This window comes from Lissotriton vulgaris, chromosome 11, assembly GCF_964263255.1.
Source record: "Lissotriton vulgaris chromosome 11, aLisVul1.2, whole genome shotgun sequence".
Lineage (NCBI taxonomy): Eukaryota > Metazoa > Chordata > Amphibia > Caudata > Salamandridae > Lissotriton > Lissotriton vulgaris.
In genome coordinates, this window is record NC_141699.1 from 1,071,232,904 (window position 1) to 1,071,253,159 (window position 20,256).

A 20,256-nucleotide genomic window follows, 5' to 3' on the forward strand; every position below is an offset into this window, starting at 1 on the left:
TTCACGCCCTCCCTCTGTTTGGGGTCGGGCCCCTTCTGCTCTCATTTTGTTTATGGCCCCTCCTTGTCCACCATCAGTTCTGTCCCGACCCCCCACGCACTCCCATCCCACCCCCGTTCATTCATCCCCCTGTCCTCGCCCTCCCTCTCTCCCTTGGCCTTGCCCTGTCTCTTCACAGGCCTCTGCTGTCTCCTCCCCCAGGCCGTCCGTCGCCTCCTCCCCCTCCGCCCTGTCACTTCCTGTTTCCTCGGTACCGGCCGGCTCTTGCGTACAAGCGTCTTCGCCGAGTGCCCCTGTTTACCTCCGCCGGCTGCCCCTGCTCCCTGGTCGGCCGCGGCAGCTACGCGAGCCCGCGGCTTCACCGTTCCGAGCAGGCCTCACTGATGGATTTCACATAGCACCAGCCCGGCCGCCCCGCCATGGCTTCAACGACCCCCACCCCGGTGGGTCTGTGCTGCTGTCGCCGCTGGAGCCTGGTGCCCCCTGCCCCCGCCGCCCCAGGCCCTCCGTTGCCGGCGGACGTGGCCTCGGCCTCCAGCTTCCACCTCTTCCGGCTGCGGCACTTCCACTTGGGGCTGGAGCTGCGGCCCGAGAGCCGGGAGCTGGCCGGGGTGCTGGTGTTGGAGCTGAGCGCCCTGCAGGCCTCGCCGGGCGCCCTGGTGCTGGACACCCACCCGGCCCTCAGCGTGCAGGCGGTCCGCTGCAGGACGGGGCCGGCCCGGGAGCAGCCCCTGCCCTGCTTTCCCCGCTCCCCCCTGCGGGCTCAGGGGGGATCTGCCCCAACCATGGGAGCCACCCTCCTGCCCGACCCTTCTGCACTTTCCGGTGGTCGCTGCCGCTCACCTGCCGCCACCAACAGTAATTGCCCCTTACCTGCATCATCCATGAGAAATTGCACCTCACCTGCTCCCCCCAGCAGCAACTGCTCCTCTTATAGCACCTCTTGCCCCTCATCTACCCCTTCCAGCAGCTGTGGGCTCTCCTCTGAAAACTACAGCTCATCTCGTATGAAGTATTGCCCCACATCTGCTCTCTCCAGTACCACTTGCCACTCACCTGGCCCCTCCAGCAACTCCTGCCCCTCATCTTCCAATGTTTGCCCTTCACCTGTTCCTTCTTGCCCTTCGCCTGCCCCATTCAGTGCCACCTCTTTCTCATCTGCCCCTCTGCCAGTTTGCCCCCCTTCTGGCACCTCCATGCCTTCTGCTTCTTCATCTCCTTCCTCACTTCTCTCCCCTGATTCCACCGCACTTTCATTCCCCTCCACCGCTTCTACCCCACTCTCTGCCCCATTCGTAGACTGTGGCCCCCTGTCTCCCGCTGCTTCTGACCCTACTTTGGACAATTTCAGTGCCATGTCATCTGGCAACGCCTACTACCCTGCAGCCAACAGCACCTCTCCTTCTGCCTCGGACTGGCTGGGTGAGCCCACCGATGCCTCCTTGCACTCCACCTCTTCCTGTCCTCTACCCTTCAGAGTGGATGCCTTCACCGATTACGGCTCAGCGCTCATCATCTCGGTACCAGCCGTCTTGCAGCCACACGAACCTTTCCAGGTCATCATCCAGTACACCGCCTGTGATGGTCCTGCGGTGAGTGTTGGGTCTAATTCTTGGGTAACATTGCCCTAGTACCTCTAGCTTAGTCAGTTAACATAAGCTGATGCCCGGTGGAGCTACCCGATAGCTAAAGAGGAGATGGGTTGTGAACTTCCTCCTCGACCGTCACCTACCCAGCCGGACTTTGGGCAGACTGTCCTTCGTCTCTTCATCCTTTCTACCTCCTACCCCTTTACCCCACCCCCTCCCCCTTCTAAGCTTCATTTATTTAGTCTTCTACTCTCTTGAAATGTTTTTCTAGTAACTGATGTAACGTGCAAATTATGTAATTTTGTAATTCCTGTGGAACCTTATGTAAAGCGCTCTGATACCTCAGCGTCTAGCCAGCGCTATATAAAACTCTCAAAATAAAATAACACCCACAAAAGGTAAAACATTTCCTTGAAGTCAGTCAGGATGAGACATTACCTAGTATGCCTTTGTCAGATAGTTGATGCTTGCCCATTAGGCCAATGATGGCTATAGATAACATGGAAATTAATGCAAATTAGTTTAGAAAACTGGTACTTCCCTAGAAAGTATCAGCGTCTAACGGGAGTCCAATACAGTATTGGGGAGGGTACTGATGCCATAATTGCCCAGTGAGGGCAGCCACTTCTAATCTACCTTTGGATATCCCTCACTAGTCTTCCAGTCGCAATTCATTTTTATGACTAGTTAATTATTCAGTCGTGTTATTAGGCTGAGATGCCGCTATACATCTGGTTAGTACTGTTTTAACCCCTTCCATGCTGATGACGAACCCCAGCCGTCATGCACTACAGTGCTCGTGTGCTGATGACGGCTGGGGTTCGTCATGGCCCGCCCGTGTTCGGCAGGCGGCCGCACACGGGAAAAATCGCGGCCGCATCGAAAGGGTTAAAGACAATTCGCGATATTTAACATCCTGAAAGCTTGACTTCCAAAGCTGTAAATTACATTACCACTAATATCCCCTGTATACATGCCAAATCAGAAAACCAAAGCTACATAAAATTGAGATGATCAATTTGGCCGCTTTGCTGTGCTATCTCTGTCAAATGCAAAGCACAACAAGTACAGTAAAGTGGCTAAATGTACTGTTGAACCATTAATTCACATGCCTGTGCCCAGTGGGATAACTAGGCCCTACATCATTCAAGGAAGTTCAATTGAAAAACGCTGTACTAGTGACTTCTACTTTACAGTGCCACCTAATCAAAAATGATGGCTATAAGAGTAATAGTAAAACGGGCAATATTTTATTTGTCAGTTATGCATATGTACAGAACCCCCTCTATTGCATGATATGCCATGTGTCACTGCAGTGCGCCTTCGGTACATTCATAAGGTTTGGGCATTGTACCCTTCCATAAGCTGCTCAGCCTAGCTGCTATGAACAATCAGGACACCCTCTTACATTTATTTCACTTCTATTGAGCTATGATTGATGTTGTTACTCTTGAAATGTGTTGTTCCCTGGATGCCTCTGACGTCTACAGCTTTCACTGGCCAACCACTTGTTGCTTCTGGTGCAGTTCTTGTCCCCAGTTTGGGGGGTGGGGGGGGGGGCAGGATTGATTGAGACTGTCAGGAGCTCTGAGTCTCACGCGCCTTGTCCATTGAATAAGGAGGCGCTAGGGTGAAAATGAGCCCCTTGTTTGTAAGTGGGAGGTTCATGTTTTAAGGCTTGACCTCGTTCAAGGCGCACCCCGCCTCCCCACCAAATCTCCCTAGCTGTTCCTTCCCGTACAAAGGGCATTGTGTGATAACAGAACCAGCAGTGATGGGCACCATGGCCCAGATAGTCTGTGTATTTTCTAACTGGTTGTCTGGTACACAGAGTTAATGCCTTCAGAATTCTGGGCGCCAGGCCAGAGGTAGCTTGAGATTAGTAAGTGGGCCGCATCTATTCTTAAAATAGACAATATCACAGCGATCACATTTCATATGTTTGGGCAGAAGGATCACAGAAAGAAATATTATTGACAGATCTTTGAAGACATGCCTTGTTTTGCACCACAAGTTTGCGTTAGTGCCTGCAGTGATATTGAAACATAAGTTCCAGCTACAATGACTTAAAAAATAAAGAAAGAAGACATTATTTCATTGTAGGTTGAGGTAGTGGTCCGAAACCAAACACAGTTTTCCCATTGTTCTAAATAGTTCGTTCCACATATTATGCGACATTCAACAAATACAAATTACAATGTGATAAGTATCTGCAAGTAAATGACGTGCCTGGGTTTCCGCAACAAATTGCTTGGAAAATGTTTTTTTTCCGAGGCTGTTTGAGTCACAAATGTAGTCATTTTCATAATGTCATTGTAATAATTGAAGGTTGAACTACCTCTTCGGACAATTGCTGTAGCCTGGCCAGCCAGGTATACATGCAGTGATATGCAGATCTGTCTTCATGGTCAGATTTTGTACAGACAGCATCTGCATTGTTTGGATATCTGGTTGGAAATGTATTAAAGGGAATTAACATAAGCTCAGCCTAGACATGACCGCAGTGCTAGAATCCAAGTCCTGACTGCAGCTGTGACTGGTTGATCTACCCATTTCTAGGGCAGAGTGTAACATTTGTGATCGTTTCTTTTTCCTTCTTTCAATATATTTGTAGTTTTTGTGAAATACTTTTCATAGCTATCTCGAGTGACTTTTCTCCACATGGATGTGGTTGTGTAAAATATCAACAGGACCCAGTTCGAGAAGAAAATGTCTCTTGGTGTGACATTTTCTACTCCAATCTATCACCCGTGAGTCAGAATCACTTTTTGCATTATGCAAAACGCTGAAAATGTAGCACATTTCGCTTAACATTGAATTTGGCAATTGCATAAGATTGTATTGACATACCCACAATTTTAAACAGGTCTACCAATACTTAATGGATCAGACCAGTAGGCATGCCAAGGAACGTGATCTCAGGATCTGGGCAGATATTACAGTGCGTTGAGTGCCATGGCCGAGTGCGCTTTGTAAGAGTAAATAAATACACAAAACTTATTTGTAGCGACTCTTAGTGTTCTTATTTCAAGGATTGTTCTGAAGATCTCGCCCACTTGTATTAGGATGTTACCTAATCATTGAGTGAGACTTAGAATCCGTTTTTGGACTACGAAACACTCTCTAAGCTGATGGAGAGCACATCTCCGATGTTGAGGGATGTTGCCCTGTATAAGCGTATTATACTCATCCTCTGATCTACAAAGGTTACTTACCTGTGTCTTCTTGCACTAGTACGAGTAGGAATACATCTATGCATTGTGTCTTATGTTTGTGGCATTTACATCAATTTACTCCTTCTCATCAGCCTACCGTATACAGCAATCATTTTATATCCAGTGGTTGGGCTTATTCAAGTACAGCTACAAGCATTGGGAGCATCTCTTCCTCTGGCTGAACTTTGTGTTTTGCAGGTATGCAACCAGCGTAGGACAAATATCCAGTCTGCTTTTCATGCAATGTCGTCCTCTTTTAAATAGTTGAAAAAATGATTTGTTATAAGGTTCTTTGATGCACTTAATACTGCGAGTATTGTGTGTGTTGGATCATTAGGATGTCTGGTGGTGGTGATGGATGTGCTTTGTCCGGTCTCACACAACATGCTTTCTGAAAGTGTTCTGGTGTGTATTTCACAGATTTTTTTTCAAATTCGAAATACTTTAGATTCATATTCTTTATTCAGCACAATCGCGATAGGCTGTTAAAGTACAAAAACCCTATATGATAAGTAATAAAACACATAAAATAAATGTACAGTATACAGAATAAACAGTACAGTCAAGAAATCCCCCGCTCCACCCTCGTACTATAAATTAAAATGAAATACTTATCCTAATTTGAAGCACGCCCCGTATATAGAGAACAATGCTAAGGCATGTAGAGGGCGCCACTAGTACACACAAGTATCGTAAGGCAGCATTATAGGCCCTAATATTCTGTGCAAGGAGGATTAGTTTCAGGTATTATCTTCTTAGACCAACGTAAAAACTACTGAATAAAATAAAGTACTGAATGCTTTGTTTCGGGATGCCATAGAATGGGCATGAGAATGGGCATGAGGTTGTTTCCGAGGGAGGTTGCTTCATAGAGGGGAATGCAACAAAATACGTGCTAAGCCCAACCGCAGCCTAGTTAGAACAAAGCGGTGTTAGATATTAGTTACAAAAGAGAAGCATTGGGTGGTAACCCTCCTGAGAAATATTTGACATCTAAAAAAACAACCGTAAGTTTCTTTGACTCAATAGAGGCTCTATTTCTTCCTCATCCTGGAGAGGGCTGCAGGGTGTGTATTCCCCAAAATATCCACCATATATAGCTGCCGACTGTGAGAAGTTGGCCCGATATGCAGTGCTCACTATTCTAGTGATCACTATGCATCGGTCCAAACGACCCTTATGGTGATTGGTTGTAAGTCAACCTTAGACCAGCTATCCTAGTAGCGTAGATACGAGCAGTCTTCGGGCTAAACTCTAGAGGGCGTGTTAAGCCAGCTGTTATACCATCACATACCCCTTGAACACCAAGTGAAAGGACACCACACAAGTGTTATGAAAATAAACAGTGTATTTATTTGAATCACAACAGCCCTGTACTCTTTATGAGGACAGGGTACTAAGCACACAACGAAACTCTTAGGAAAATACTTCAAGTGCACAATCAATACAAGTGCCCGAGGGCACGGAAAGTTTAGTGGTCTCGGGCGGACCCGATAAGGCAAGTCGGAAGCGATAGGGACTCGGGACCCTTAAGTAAGGAGGCTATGCGGGCACCGAAATGCCGAAGTTACCTAGCCCCAAGGGCTGCGGCTGCACAAGTCTTTACAGACGTCGGGAGTCTTCGCTGACGAGCCAGGAGCCGGAAGGAAGGAGTTGCTGGCCGGCGACCAGTGGAAATAGTTCGTAGAGATCCAATTCCTGGACCAGCGATGGATGACACCTGAAAGCAGAGGGGACCAAGTTCGTACTACTAGCCAGTAGTCAGAGGGTACCAGGAGGACACCGGATGATCGTCACCTCGACTAGGTGAGTGGGCGACGCTAGGCTCTGCAGTCTCACGGACCAGGAGGCGTTGTCGGCGACCAGGATGGAGGTGCGAGCTGTCCCACGAAGGTTGATGCTGTCGGCGTCGCTGGGCCCAGGATTGGGGCAACCAGCCTTGGCAAATTTCAGGGCCACGTGGTGGGCCTAAAATGGCGTCTTGAGTGGACCAGGAGGGTCCGGGGTGCTCCTCTCGCAGAAGGGAGCAAAGGCCAGTCTGGAGCAACCAGACCAGCAGCGTTGGTTGTCGGGTGTCGTCAAGAAGGTCACAAGCCAGCGGCTAGTAACCAGACAACGTGCTGAGCGGCGGAAAGCAGAAGGGCCCCACGCAGATCGTGAGATGCAGGGAGGCTGAGCTTTGGTGCTGGAGCCGCTCAGGGTCGGGGCTTCTCGGACCCCAGAGCACTCACCAGAGGATCCCTCGGCGGTCGTGCTGTTTTAAGAAGCGTGCCGGTTTTGATGATGGCCGGTCCCTCGAGGTCTCGTCGCACCCACGGATCTCAGCTGAGCTGACGATGTGGGTAGAGGTCAGAGGTGCCAGGGAAGCCGGTTCTCGTCGAGCTGAGCAGTCGGATTCCTGAGGAAGGACTTGCAGCAAACCGCAGAGTTCTTAGATGGTGCCTGCGGATGCAGGGTGACTACTCCTTAGCCACAAGGGAGAAATCTTGAGAAGAGTCGAGAGTTCCTTTCGTAGAAAGTATTCTTGATTCAAAGATGATCTAATTTGGAAGGGTCCCCGCTCCTGCCTTTATCCTAAAGAAAGGGGTGGGTACATGACTAGGTCCTGCCCTAGGGGTAGGACCTGGAAGGGGGGTAGTTACACCCCTCTCCCTTGCCGGACTTTCCCCAGGTCAGGGGCCGGGCGCCCCTGGAACTGGTTCTAGCCGGCAGATGCGTAGTGATCACCGGGGTGCCACTCCGCAGTCACCTTCTTGTAAAGCCCTGCCTACCCAGGATACACAAAACCCTGTCTGGGATGGTGCGAACACCGCCCCGGACAGGAAACCCTTTGTCCAAGCTCTCCTCGCTGGAAGGACTCCCAGCAGCAGGAGGTCAGACTCGTGTCTGTGGTGGCAGCATCCATTTCGTGGAGCTGAGGCTTCAGTTAACTTTAACCGGGGTTCACAGTTACGTACATGTCGTGTCCCTCTAGAAGGGCGGAATGCTAACCTCGTCGCCAGCATTGGTGAGGGGTCAGCATCCCGATTCGTATGACACCTTACTCGACATGTCTTGATAACGCGATACCGAAGTTAGCGATATGGTATGCGTTATCATGGAACAGCCATTGGGTCTTGGTTCCGCAAGCTGCAACCGGGCTCGGCTCGTGCCAGAGCCCAATTCACACGATTCCATGCACTCTGCCTTCAGGATTGTTAAGGCCTGCCATAGGAGTGACTGATAGGAACTCGGGTGTCCGTTTTAGGGTTAGATATAGGGATACTATACCTACAGCAACGGGCGAGTACGCCACGTTGCCCCAGCTGTCGCGCAGCCAGTTGTGCCAGATTTAGATGGCCATCCAGGGGTGGCATAATACCTGCTTCAGCCCCTGGTAGGCCCTGGGTACACCGATGCCCTGAGTTACAGGGTCTGACATGGTGGCCCAGTTCCAATTGGGTAATGCACCTAAGGTACACACATCAATTTAGTGAGAGAACAGCTAGGCTGTGGGTCTGATTGGCAGGCCCACAGCCCGAGAAAGTCGTAAACCAGTGAAACAAAAGCAAAAAATCTGTGATCATAGGATTGCAGACCCTACTCTCCTACACCGACCACACACTCGCCTCCTATATGGTGATCATTTCTTTAACTGTACGGTATCCAAGCTTGTGGGAGAGTAACCTAAATACTCCTTTGCAAACTCTTTGAGCACACATTTTGTATATGTTGGGTCCATAAGCCATTATTAGTGTACACTTTTGTATTTTTTCCCATGTGCCATTGTGCATGTTTTAGATTTATTGACCATCATTTTCCTGGCCTCCATCAAATTCATCAAATGTGCTGAACAGTCTCTACAGGCCGACTAGAGTCATTGACATCAGCGTCTTTGGCGTGCAACAACCTGGGGATTGAGCGTCCAACGACGATTGGTGCATCAGCCCACAGAGCCTGAAGAGCATCATCGACCCCATTAATAAAACAAGGAAAAAAAGGTGCCAGAACGTAACCCTGTCTAATTCCCCTCTTGATTTTAAATTAAGGGGAGCATTTACCATAGGGGCCATAAGGAACCATAGCAGACAAATTCTTGTAAAGCCGGGACAGAAAGAAGACTATATTCTCTGGGGCTCCAAGTGAAAGCAAGGTAAGCCAGGGAAACGAGTGATTAACCAAATCGGAAGCGCTGCTGAGGTATCGAAACATAAGTAAATGGCCCCTGATTTGGCCTTGGTGTATTTCCCAAAGAGCAGGTCAAGATTCACTCACTGCTCCACTGTCCCCAACCCCCTCCTGAATCCATACTGAGCTCCAACAGGATAGACTTGTCCTCTGTCCACTGCTCTAGTCTTTGCAGAAGAACCCTGCCAATCAGTTTTGCAGAGAAATCCAGGAGGGAGATGGTACAGTAACATTTTGGGTCAGTTTAGTCCCTCTGTTTAAAGATAGGCACTATGATTAAATCGGCCCAGCTGGAATGGATTGTGCACTCAGAGGCCGCATTAAAAATGGGGCCCCGTAGTTGCCCCAATGCTCTGAAGGCATCGACAGAGACTCTGTCTGGACCGGGTACCTTGCCTCCAGCACTATGTTCTAGGAACAGGAGATCCTCATCCAAAGAAAGTCCAGGGGCTCATAACATAGTTGGTTAGCATTCTCGTCAGGTATTGGGAGAGTGTTATTCTTCAGGGAATCAAAAATACCTGAAAATGGTCCACCCACACTTGTTGAGAAACAAATGAAGTAAATTCAGGTGCTGTCTTATTTTGAAAAAAAGGGGCATTTGCATTACTGAAAAATGAGGGTAACGTCATTAGTCTCAGCCAGCAGGGCCAAATTTTACCAAGCCTCCTCTCTAAGCATCTTTTTCCTATGAACTAATGCCAGATTATAGTCTTTTCTTAGATGCTTAATGACTGACTAGTCCCTGGGGGAGCTATGTAATCAATCCGTAGGCGTTTAGATGCCTTGAGTACATGAATGATCAAACCAACCATGTCTCTCTGTGAATCTTAGTCTCAAAGGTTGTTTAAGTAATGCATTAAGGGACCTGGCAATATTTCAAAAGCATATAACAACCTGTGGTGGTCTGCCTCAGTGGCCAGGCAATAACAAAACTAAGGTGCACTCATAGTTAGCAACTTCTGCAGCACACAGATCTGGAGAGCATTGTGGACTTCACACCACTAGCCTTCTATGACACTGCTCAGGAGAGATGGTGTTCTGTTGGATACAATGTACAGTCAGGTTTTGGTCAATCTGTTTAGGTTTTTAGTTAATATGTTTAAATGGTCTAAATGACAAATCACTGAAGATTTTATACTAAAGTTACTAAAGTTGAGACCTGGCAAATTGGATTGGTGGAATTCTCACATAATATATGGTTCCTACCACTGCAAATCAGCAACGGATTTAAACTTTTGTGTCTTGTCAGTAAACAGTTATTGTCCAATGGCAGTCATCTACTCTACTGAGCGAGACGGTGCAGGAGCAAAGGAAGTCCAAGGGACAACCAATGTTGAATACGACCTACTTGGGCCCAAACATCTCCACTGTGTATAGGACGATATCTCTCCTCCCTTAAACATACTGATTGGAGAGGGATTATTAGGTGTGGGGGTCTTTTTTTTTTCTTGATCGCCGCACGTGTGAGGGTAAGGTTCTTCTGGCGGATTTAGTCCTTTAGACCGCTTTACAACCATGTTGTGGGTAGCAAGCAAACACATCCTAAACATTTAACTGTATTTACAGGCATGTAAACGCAAGGGCTGCTCATGCTTAGCACTGCTTCTCATTTCACATTATCCAAATGATCCATTGTTGTATATTTTGCAGGACAAGGAAAGACCCCTACCCATGGTTAACCCACCAGACTACCAGCTAGAGTGTCTGCTCAAGGATTAACAGCTTTCCCTGCAAGTTCAAGTGTTCCCTTTTCTATTCCCACTGCTAAGAGGTTTGATGTCCTTTCAGACTTCGATTGACTTTCTTTTGTGATACATCAAACCACTGTTCAACTTCAGGGATTTGGTCGGAATCTCCCACTTGATAAGAATACATTCCTTGAATTCTTAGGCCCTAACCAAGCAAGACCCTTCTCTATACTAAGTTTGCAGGCCTTAAAGGGAAAATTAATAATCCTGACGCGCGAGCTCTTGTCACAAGTACGATATTATAGCCCCACAGGAAATTTGGTCTACTAATCCCACACGTGATTACTATGCTTGTTATTCCAGCGTAGCTATTCTCTCAGCTCGAGGTAAAGCCAAGGGATAACTTTAGATCTGGACCACACCAGAATTAGCCTCCAAAGGTGTTCAAACGCTCTCAACATCTATAACGAGACCAATGAATTGGTAATAAATTCACACAAGACCAAAGTGATGATATTCAGCCCTACTTGAATAACTGAAGTTTCGCTTTGGTGTCAATGGCACCATCCTCAAATGGTTCACATCCTTCCTACAACACTGTGCGCAACAAATCCGAAGCATCTCATGTCTCTAAAAACCCACACCGTTCACCCTGGGAGGGCCTCAGGGCTCTAGTCTCACCCCCCCCCCGACCTGGTTGTTCAATCTCTTCGCGGATCCCCTTAAGGTCACCTTGAAGCAAGCAGGGATCAAATATCCCTTCTATGCGGATGACACTCAAATTTACTACAAAATAAAATTGCCCAGTGACATTCAACATTTAAACGTCACTCTGAACAAGATTCATTCCTGGTTTCACTCCAATCACCTTAAGCTAAACCCCAACAAAACAGAAATAATCCCATTTCCCCCCAAATGCAACCATCTTCCTATTCACAAATGGATCAGAGACCTGAACGCCTTAAATTGCTCTTTCTCTATCCAACTCCGTGAACTCCCTGGGCTTCTGCTTGGACAACAACATGTCAATGAAAGAACACAGATTAAGAACTCAACCAAAGGAGCGCTTTACGCACTAAAACGCCTCAAAAAGCTCAAACTATTCATCCCCGTAGATGATTTCAAAATTGTGGTGCAATCTCTGTTTCTCTCCAAACTAGACTACAGAAATACCGTTCTCCCTTGAAAGCCAAAATCTCACCTCACACCTCTGAGATCAGTTCTAAACATGGCAGCTTGGCTCATTACTGATGTCAATTATTTTGAACACATCACTCCTGCACTCAAGCGACTCAACAGGCTTCCTATTGAAAGAAGATGTACTTTCAAGACTCCTTGTATCATCCACAAAGCCCTCCACTCACATTCCCCAAACTACTTAGAAAGCAAACCTACGAAAGCAAGGACTTCTAGATCATTGAGAAGTTCCAACACACTTTTGCTCCTACATCCCAATCTAAAAAAATCATCTACCAAGTCTAGCTCGTTTTCTGGATATCCTCCAAGCATATGTAATGCTCCACCTAGCGATCTGCGATGCAACCCCTCCTTCCCTGGCTTCGAAAGACACCTGAATTTCCTCCTCAACAAATACTTTAATTCTTAAACTACTGTTCTTGGTCTGTTATCTCGTGTGCAGGACTGAAAGTTATGTTATAGTTAACTATTTGCTTGTTTGTTATTGTGCTGTGTTGTGTACCTGTTATCTATTGTATCTATCCCAAGATGTTTATTTTATTCCTGTTTCACTGGATTTGCTCCAGACCATGTAAAGAGCTCTGACACCTTCAGGTCTAGCTAGTGCTATATAAAACATATAAAATATGTGGACGCTGCACAAAAAAACCCACTACTTAAATGTAAAGTGGGCAGTGAGACAATCGCTACCACAAAATCATACTACTATCTTGGGGCATAGCTCAGTGATAACGGGAAATCAGTCGTACATCTTAAAAAAACGAACTCAAAAGCACAATCGACTCTTTGCGCATTGTGCAAACACCATGATAAATTGCTGAGCCCTATGACAGTCCCAAAAAGAAGAGTAATACAGTCTAAAATAAGGGCAATTGGGGGCTATGCACAGCAGGCATTCCCAGGCAAGATGGATATTACACTAGAGAAATCACAATGCCAGGTGTACAAACGCATATTTAAGCTACCAATCTACACCTGGAATAGCCAGATCCGCTTGGAGTTTGGTTTGGTACAACAACACTATGAATGCTTGGGCATACAGGCAAAATACTTGTACCAGGTGTCAAATGCAGCAACTGGAAGCCTAAAGAGCATGTTAAAGCCCATCTATGAAGAGTCAATCAATCCATGGAAAACCTATCTGCAGGAAGCAGTGGCAACATTGGGCCTGACAACACAAAACTAGGGGAAAGAGGGCCTAGGTTACGTGGCAATCAAACACTCCCTCAACAAACACATCTGCCAATTATCACCGGAAGTAGACCTAGCAATCTTCATAGCACAGGGAGGGCTCCCAGGTCTGATGACATCATACAAGGAGCATAAATTACAGCGCTACCTGAAGCAAGCAGTGGGGAGGAAGGCTTTGAAAAAACATCCATTGGGCCAGGCTAGTGCCCCTTCCAACCAAAGAATTAAACCTTGGATGAAAATCCCTGGCCTCTGTAATCGATGCAGAATATGTAATTGCAAAAGGAGTCTCTGATACATTTAGTCTGCTGTTTCCCAGGCTTGCAACAACAGCGCCAGAAGCTCCTAAAACTGATGGGTCTATCTAAAGGAGTGCGGACATGCAAAGAAGCAGTAACAGTCCTGTTCACCTGCATCGCACCAACAGACCTGGCCAAATTTGAGAAATATATGGCTGAGTTGCGTGTTCGGTTATCCGAGAAAGAAGGTTTGGTCGACACCTGGAGAGCTTGTACAGTAGCGACGTAAAAATCAGAAAACAGACTTGCTTTTCAATTTCAATATCAAACTTTCACTTGAAATTAGGCACTCAGTCTTCTTAAATCTAGCGATGCCGAGGCACACGGTGGTTAACAAGATTCATTTATGTTTCATAATTCTGCCTCCCGATGGCTTTAAGACATTGAGTTGGATATTTATTTTACAATTGCTACTAAAACAATTCTCTTTGCTTTTTAAATTGAACACGTATTTTTAAATAGCTTAACATCGCATTCAGCTGAATTTTCCTCATGTTTCCCATTTACAAATGTAAGAAATATTGTAAATGATTTTAAATAATTGTGCAATACATTTTTTCCATTCATTCCTTTTGGGGGTTCCTCTATCAAAAGTTTCTCTGACTTGGATGAGGGCAATATAGTAATTTGTAGAATAGCAGAACAAATATATATTTAGTTTACACTGCCTGTGGCGAACACCAAATTTATGTTCTCAGCAATGTGATTTCACTTCTGGGCGGCTGTCCAGCAACAGTGTGGGGAGACTAACCACAGAGGGTCAGGCCTTCCACTTGAGGCCAAGCAACTCAGAAATGTGGTTAGCCTCACTGACACCTCAAGAGTTTGTGCCACAGCTTATATTGTCTGTCTTATGAAGTAGTAACACCAGTTCAATTTATTGCTTTATGCGGAGCTTAGGTCATGTTTGTTTGGACTACCATCCTGACTTACTGGTTGCGGCCTGGCCTGCATTTCTCCTTGCACTGGTATAATGTACATTCCTGACTTTGTACTAGAAAGGGTTGGTATTTCTTTTACGAAAGATTCGGTGAGTTCCTTACATGCCTTTGTATCTGCCTGAATCACGCCTTGCTTCTAGTAGCAGTGGAAAGGTTATTCAACTCCCCAGTGTCTCTTAGACCCCTAGACCTGCTGCTTTGAGAGTTGGCATTGCCCAAGCCCCATCCTTCTGACTCACTGAGCCCTGGTCATATTTCAGTTAAGCTACTGGCAGCTCCAACCCAACTACTGGAACCAAGACCAGGTGGTGCGAGTTTCATCAGCATGTTCTATAGTTCTTCTTTTTGCTCCCAAGACCTGAATTTTTGTGATCCATGGTCCTCTTTCTCGTCTGGTTTAAATCTCTTTATTAGTTTAACAAAAGACCTTTGCCTGCATCCATTGGCACACTGCTTATTTTAGAACCGAAGAGAGTTCTGTCCCTGATGCAGTGTTTTGCTGTGCCCTGTGCCTGCTTACTCTTTAGCCTTTGGAAGCTGCATCCAGCCAATCAAAGCTCAATGACTCTGTAGTTTAGGGTGTGCTCCTTCCTTGCTAGCATCATTCAGCGCTACTCCCTTCTGTTGCTGGGGCTGTTGCAGTCTCTGTGCCTGCTACTATATATCTTCCAGCCTTCCTGCTTTCTTATGCAGATTATGAGTTCTACATCGTTGCACTGTACCTTGCTCAGACTGATCCTGCTTCTTCTGAAGCCACTATTGTGCTATGCCCTGGTTCTAGAGGTGGCGAGAGATCTAACTCTGGTCGTTTTGTGCTAAGACTTTTATCTTCTATAGCAGCTTGAGGTTCGTTCCTGGTGGCAAATCTTGTGGTGCTAGTTTTGCTTGCTTTACAGGTACTAGTTTGAGCTCCACCTTTGTCACCGTATCTCAGCAAATCTTGTTCCTGCTGCTACTGTCATTAGACATGGTTGAAAGGGACAATTTGGCCATTACACCTGTGCACCCTGGTTGGTAGAGATCTGGCTTCTCTCAAAAAGTTTAACACAACATGATATTGTCATTGAATGTTATGTAATAAAGAACATAGTGGGTGAAGTGTGGTGGGTCCAATGGTATCAGATTTTTAAAACAAAAACCATAAATTTTCATTTGCTTGGTGAGTACAGAAAAGTTAAGCTGTATTAACCAAACGTTATTATACTTTATTCTAGTGGGTGAATAGCTCCTACTAAAAGTTTAAAGGCCATTTATTGACATGTTGCTGTGGATCAGCTTTTAAAACTAAGAACGTTTGGACATGGAGTCAACCCATTTGCAATAATGAAGTCCTATTTTGTCAGCCATGGCCAACTCTAAATTGGAGATTTTGTTGATCCAAACGTGCTTGAACCAGGGTTATTCCCTGGTTTGTAAATAAAACTATATGACAAAACTAACAAAAAGGCACACCATGGGAGCTATGAGATTATTTTTGAAGCATATGACGAGGGCTCCTTACGCAGTTCCAGAAAAATAGCGAATCTGGAATAAAATCAAAACAACTTGTTGCACTGGAGATCAGGCTATCATTTAAGATTAATCTTCTTTTAGGTTCCATTCATTCTCAATTTTTTTTAGAAAGTTCTGATAAACTATAGTAGTCTTCTACACTGTACCTGGATTGTGGTGATTTCTGTCTTCTCTGTGTCACATATCCATATTTTGGGCAGTGACTTGGTTATAACAAAACTTTAGGTGCAGCGGAGTCCTTACACAAGATGTTGTGTTGTGCATAGTGTCCTGATGTCTGGTCTGTCTTTGCGTGATCCGGGTTGGTAGGTGCCTTTAGCAGGAATGTATTTGTATTTTGGAGTGTGTTTAGTAGTGCCATCTTGCTGTCCAGTAGGTTAATGGTGGTTTCTTATCGTTTGCTTCCTGTTTGAAAGATGTTCTCATCTCCTACTTGTCCAAAGTGTTGTCAGATGCACCTTGGCCTTTGAATTGTTCATTTCTAGGGATTGTGCCCTTTAGTTCTACACCTTAATTTAGTCTCTGCAATAAAAAAAGAAACTGGGGCACTATGGTTTTTATTGCCATTGCTGTTCCTTTAATTCAGTAACTGGGGCCAAGTCTAAGAATTTATTTCTAGGTTATTTCCCGCGATGGGCAGGGCATAAGACCCAGTAAGCAGGTTTCATTTTAGTAGATCTGTCTTGTTTAGTGTTTCTTACAATATCCTTTCTATTCACTTACAATATCTTTACAATTTGATCCCAGATGTTTGCTGTTATTTAGCATGACCACACCATGTGATAGAAATCTGCATCTGTACTTTCACATATAGGGCATTCGGTCATTATGATAGCGTATATTTTTGCTAACCTTTTGGGGATAACGTATGTGCAATACACAAAGTAAAAATGCTGTAATTTTAGTTTTTCATTCATGGAGACTTTAGGGTCACCTTATAAGATCAGCTTGCAGTTCTCTTCCAACTTGATTCCCATATCTGCTGACCGCTTGGCCTCTAAACTGATTGGATAGATCTCTTTTAGTGTCGTCCACCACAAATTTGTCATGGTGTTACTGCTCTTTTCCTTTCTCTCATAGAGAGCATCAGCTGCATTTGTGTGGCTCTTCCAAGGCAGCACCCTTCCATCTTTAATGTATGGTCTCTAAGTCTTCTGCATGCCCAAAATTGCCCTAAGGGTACTTTGTTTTTGCATAAGTGATCCTGAAACGGTCTAAGTGTGCCTATACCCTATTGATCTCTGACAGTATTGATGCTGTAATTTTTCCAGTGCTTGTACGTCATTTCCCGACGCAATTTAGGGTGCTTATTGGCATCTGTGAGACATATAATGTGCATAACCCTACTCTCCTAAAATAATGCTGCCAACCTTGGTGAACTATGTTTATTAAACGGGGGGATTTGTCTTGGTTCCCCTGGGTTCAAGGTCATGTTATCATCGAGTGTTGCAAGTCTAGTTTTGTGTTCATCAACTCGGCTACCCATTGTTGCTGCTCTTCCCAGTAGTATAATTCATAATCTGGAAAACTCAGTCTTCCTTCTGAGGCTTCGAGTCCAAGTGCACATAATGCCACACAGTGCCTGCTGTCTTTCCATGTCATTGTGAGCAGTATGGAGCCCTGTTTGCTAAATACTAAGATGGGTAGCATGGCTCAAATTCCTCTATAGAATTATTTAAAAGTATTTCGGAGCTGGACAAAAAAGACAAAATATTAATGACTTAATTGCACGTCCCTCTCTTGTCATGCTGATCTTGGATGAGCCCCAAGAAGTTACCATATCAAAATTTGAACACATGTTGTAAGGATGCGACTAATCATTTAGTAGTTTATTGGCTGCAGTGAGTAATCTTGTTAAAAGGCCACCACGGACCCTAAGATTGTGAATAACTTTCCTATCTCTCCCCTATAGTCGGCTGGAAAAAGTTATGTCAGGTCCATCGTTTTGTTAATAACCATCTTTTGAATCTATTGAATTTTAGCCGAGTTGGAGCACTGAAAGGATGGTGCATTTGGTGTTTGATTATCTTGGACATGAAGTTGATAAGCGGTGGATCGGCCTAATTCTGTTTTATCTTGGTATTTAACGGGTACCCTGTTAGTCTGGTTCAAGTCCTTACTGAATAGATGTTTACGGTTGGTTGCACTTTCGCAATTTGGCTGATACCATCAAATATTGAAAAGAGATATTCCACAAATGTCAATCCTCGCCTGTTCTTAACATCATTTATGCGGCTGTTAGATAATCTTCCTCATAAAATCTGGGCCAGATTTAATGTGTATGAAGCTTGAAATACAACTCGTTTGCAAAAATACAAGTAGGCCATAATGTACATTCAATGGAAATGAGCTTGGTCCTTTCCCTCAGCAGCAGAGTACCCACAGTAAGGAGGTGGTGATCGGCTTCACCTTTTTAATTTTGAAGCCAACAAAACATGATCTGTTGAACAGTCTAAAAGTACTACACTGCCCTGACAGTGGTGGGATGAATAGTGCGGCGGTGCCATGCAAGCAGCTGTTCTATTACTGCACTGAAGGGTCAGTCCGCACTGGCCTCACTGACACTCGAGTAAGCCGCTGGTGTGCATCCAGATCCATACCGCCCTGATGAGCTTGCAAGGCAATTGGTCTCGTATTTGCTTGAGTTAGAGTAGGCAGTCGTTAGATGGGAACCTGTCATTAGTAGTTCTATCAGCTGTGGACAGGGGAGCAGTGGGCTGCGGTCACGGGATCTCAGTGACATCTGAGGATTGCAATAGGTATTGCATTTTTTTAATGGAAATGTTTTTACTTATATGACAGACCGGATGCCTCAGCTGAAAAAGCATCACCATGAGTCGGTAGAAGCAGCGATCTCAGAGGGGTGGTGGGGCAGGCATGCCCTGTTGGGAGAGGAATGAGGTGGTGTAGGGAACGGCACGGAGAGAATAACAGATTAATTGACGGGCCAAGCTAGAAAGAATAAAGCGTCCATGAAGATTTCAGGGCAGGAACACGAGCAGAGGCAGGGCAACCACTTAGAGTGCTGTTGAAGTTCGGGAAATAACGTGAAGCTTATTGGCACAAGTAACGGCAGTCCTAATGGGAGGATGCGAAAGCCCAAAAGGAGGGACTAGTAAGCCTATCCACCGATCAAAAGAGGGCATTTACTATTGAAAGCAAGAGAAGTCACTTGAAAACATGGGCGATGCTAAATTTTCATAGTCTAGGAAAAAAATGCCTCACAGAGCAGCGCATGCGTGCTGCCCTGGCTCGACCTAAAAAGGACTTACCTGTGAACAAAGTTCTTCATCTTAGAAATGAGATAAAAATCTGTTATTTTTGCAAATTGGTCTTGAATGTATTCTTGAGTGTCTCATTTATTCCTAAGCATTACCCTCTGATAAGTCTAACTTCTGATCCACACTACCACAAATAGAGAATATGGTCTACTTTTGCCTCTGTATTATTACTAAACAGGGTCTCACTGGACTCTGCACCATATATTTCATTTTGTACCTTATATAGAGAGCCAGCTTCTTGCATTAGGTATTGCAGAGTTAGCTGGGCATTGAGCGCTATTGAGCATCTTGCACGGGTAACTGACAGCGACCTACCCATCACTGCAATCCTGGAGGTGTAAGTATATAAGCAACGAAAAGGCCTGTTTATAGAAAACGAGCAATCATGGAAGAATACAGTAATCGGGGAGTGCTCCACGGTTGGCACAAATGCATCCTGTATAGCCTAAAACAAAAAAGACTGCAAATACAAAGCAAGCAAATGTGAGTTAAAAACAATAAAGCCAATGGTAAACAATGGGCAGAATGCATTCTTAGATCAGCTTTCCGAGTGTTCACAAGAACTCTTTAGCAACGAGACAGCCTTACTGGCTGGTAGGCTTCAACCTAAAGAGACTACAACGGCCTATTTTATTTATTTATTTATAGCCACCTTTAAAAAACAAATACATTGAGACTTTCCTAATGTTTTAGGAATTGTGGGACTTTTTTATTTTATGGAAGTGTCTGACTGGGATTCAAATCCTTCACTTGGGAATCTAATCTGAGATTCAGACCCATTTCTGATATACTTATACAGTATTTAACCAAGGTCCCGGAAAAACCTTGTCAAGACTATACCCAGTTCATCTCGTTGCAACAAGGCTTGTAGTAAAACAGTGATCCCAAACGAGTTGCACATGAGCAACATTTTGCTCTTGGCACCCTCACATGTTGCTGACCAATGGATCCCTGCCTCCGTTTTATTTTGCTAGCGCTACACAGCACAGACATTTCTGTGTGAAGGATAGCACACAGGGCCCTTCAGATTCCATCCTTCCAGTGGCTTCTCTGAAAACTGTTCGCCAAGGGCAGGCAAAAGCTGAAATGACAATTCTGCCAGGATCCCGTGACTCTAAAGAGCATGGCTGCAACCTCTGTAGTGGTGCTTTGTGATCACTGAAAGAGATTCAC

At 45.4% G+C, this 20,256-nt stretch overlaps 1 protein-coding gene across 1 annotated transcript in view; it reads left to right on the forward strand.

The window, feature by feature from the left end:
• The first annotated feature begins 231 nt into the window (after positions 1 to 231).
• Positions 232 to 20,256, forward strand: part of RNPEPL1 (arginyl aminopeptidase like 1) — a 116,856-nt gene continuing 96,831 nt past the window's right edge. Inside the window, exon 1 of the mRNA XM_086944481.1 lies at positions 232 to 1,592. Coding sequence (XP_086800607.1) covers positions 420 to 1,592 — 1,173 coding nt within the window. The 5' untranslated portion in view covers positions 232 to 419. The remainder of the gene's footprint in view (positions 1,593 to 20,256) is intronic.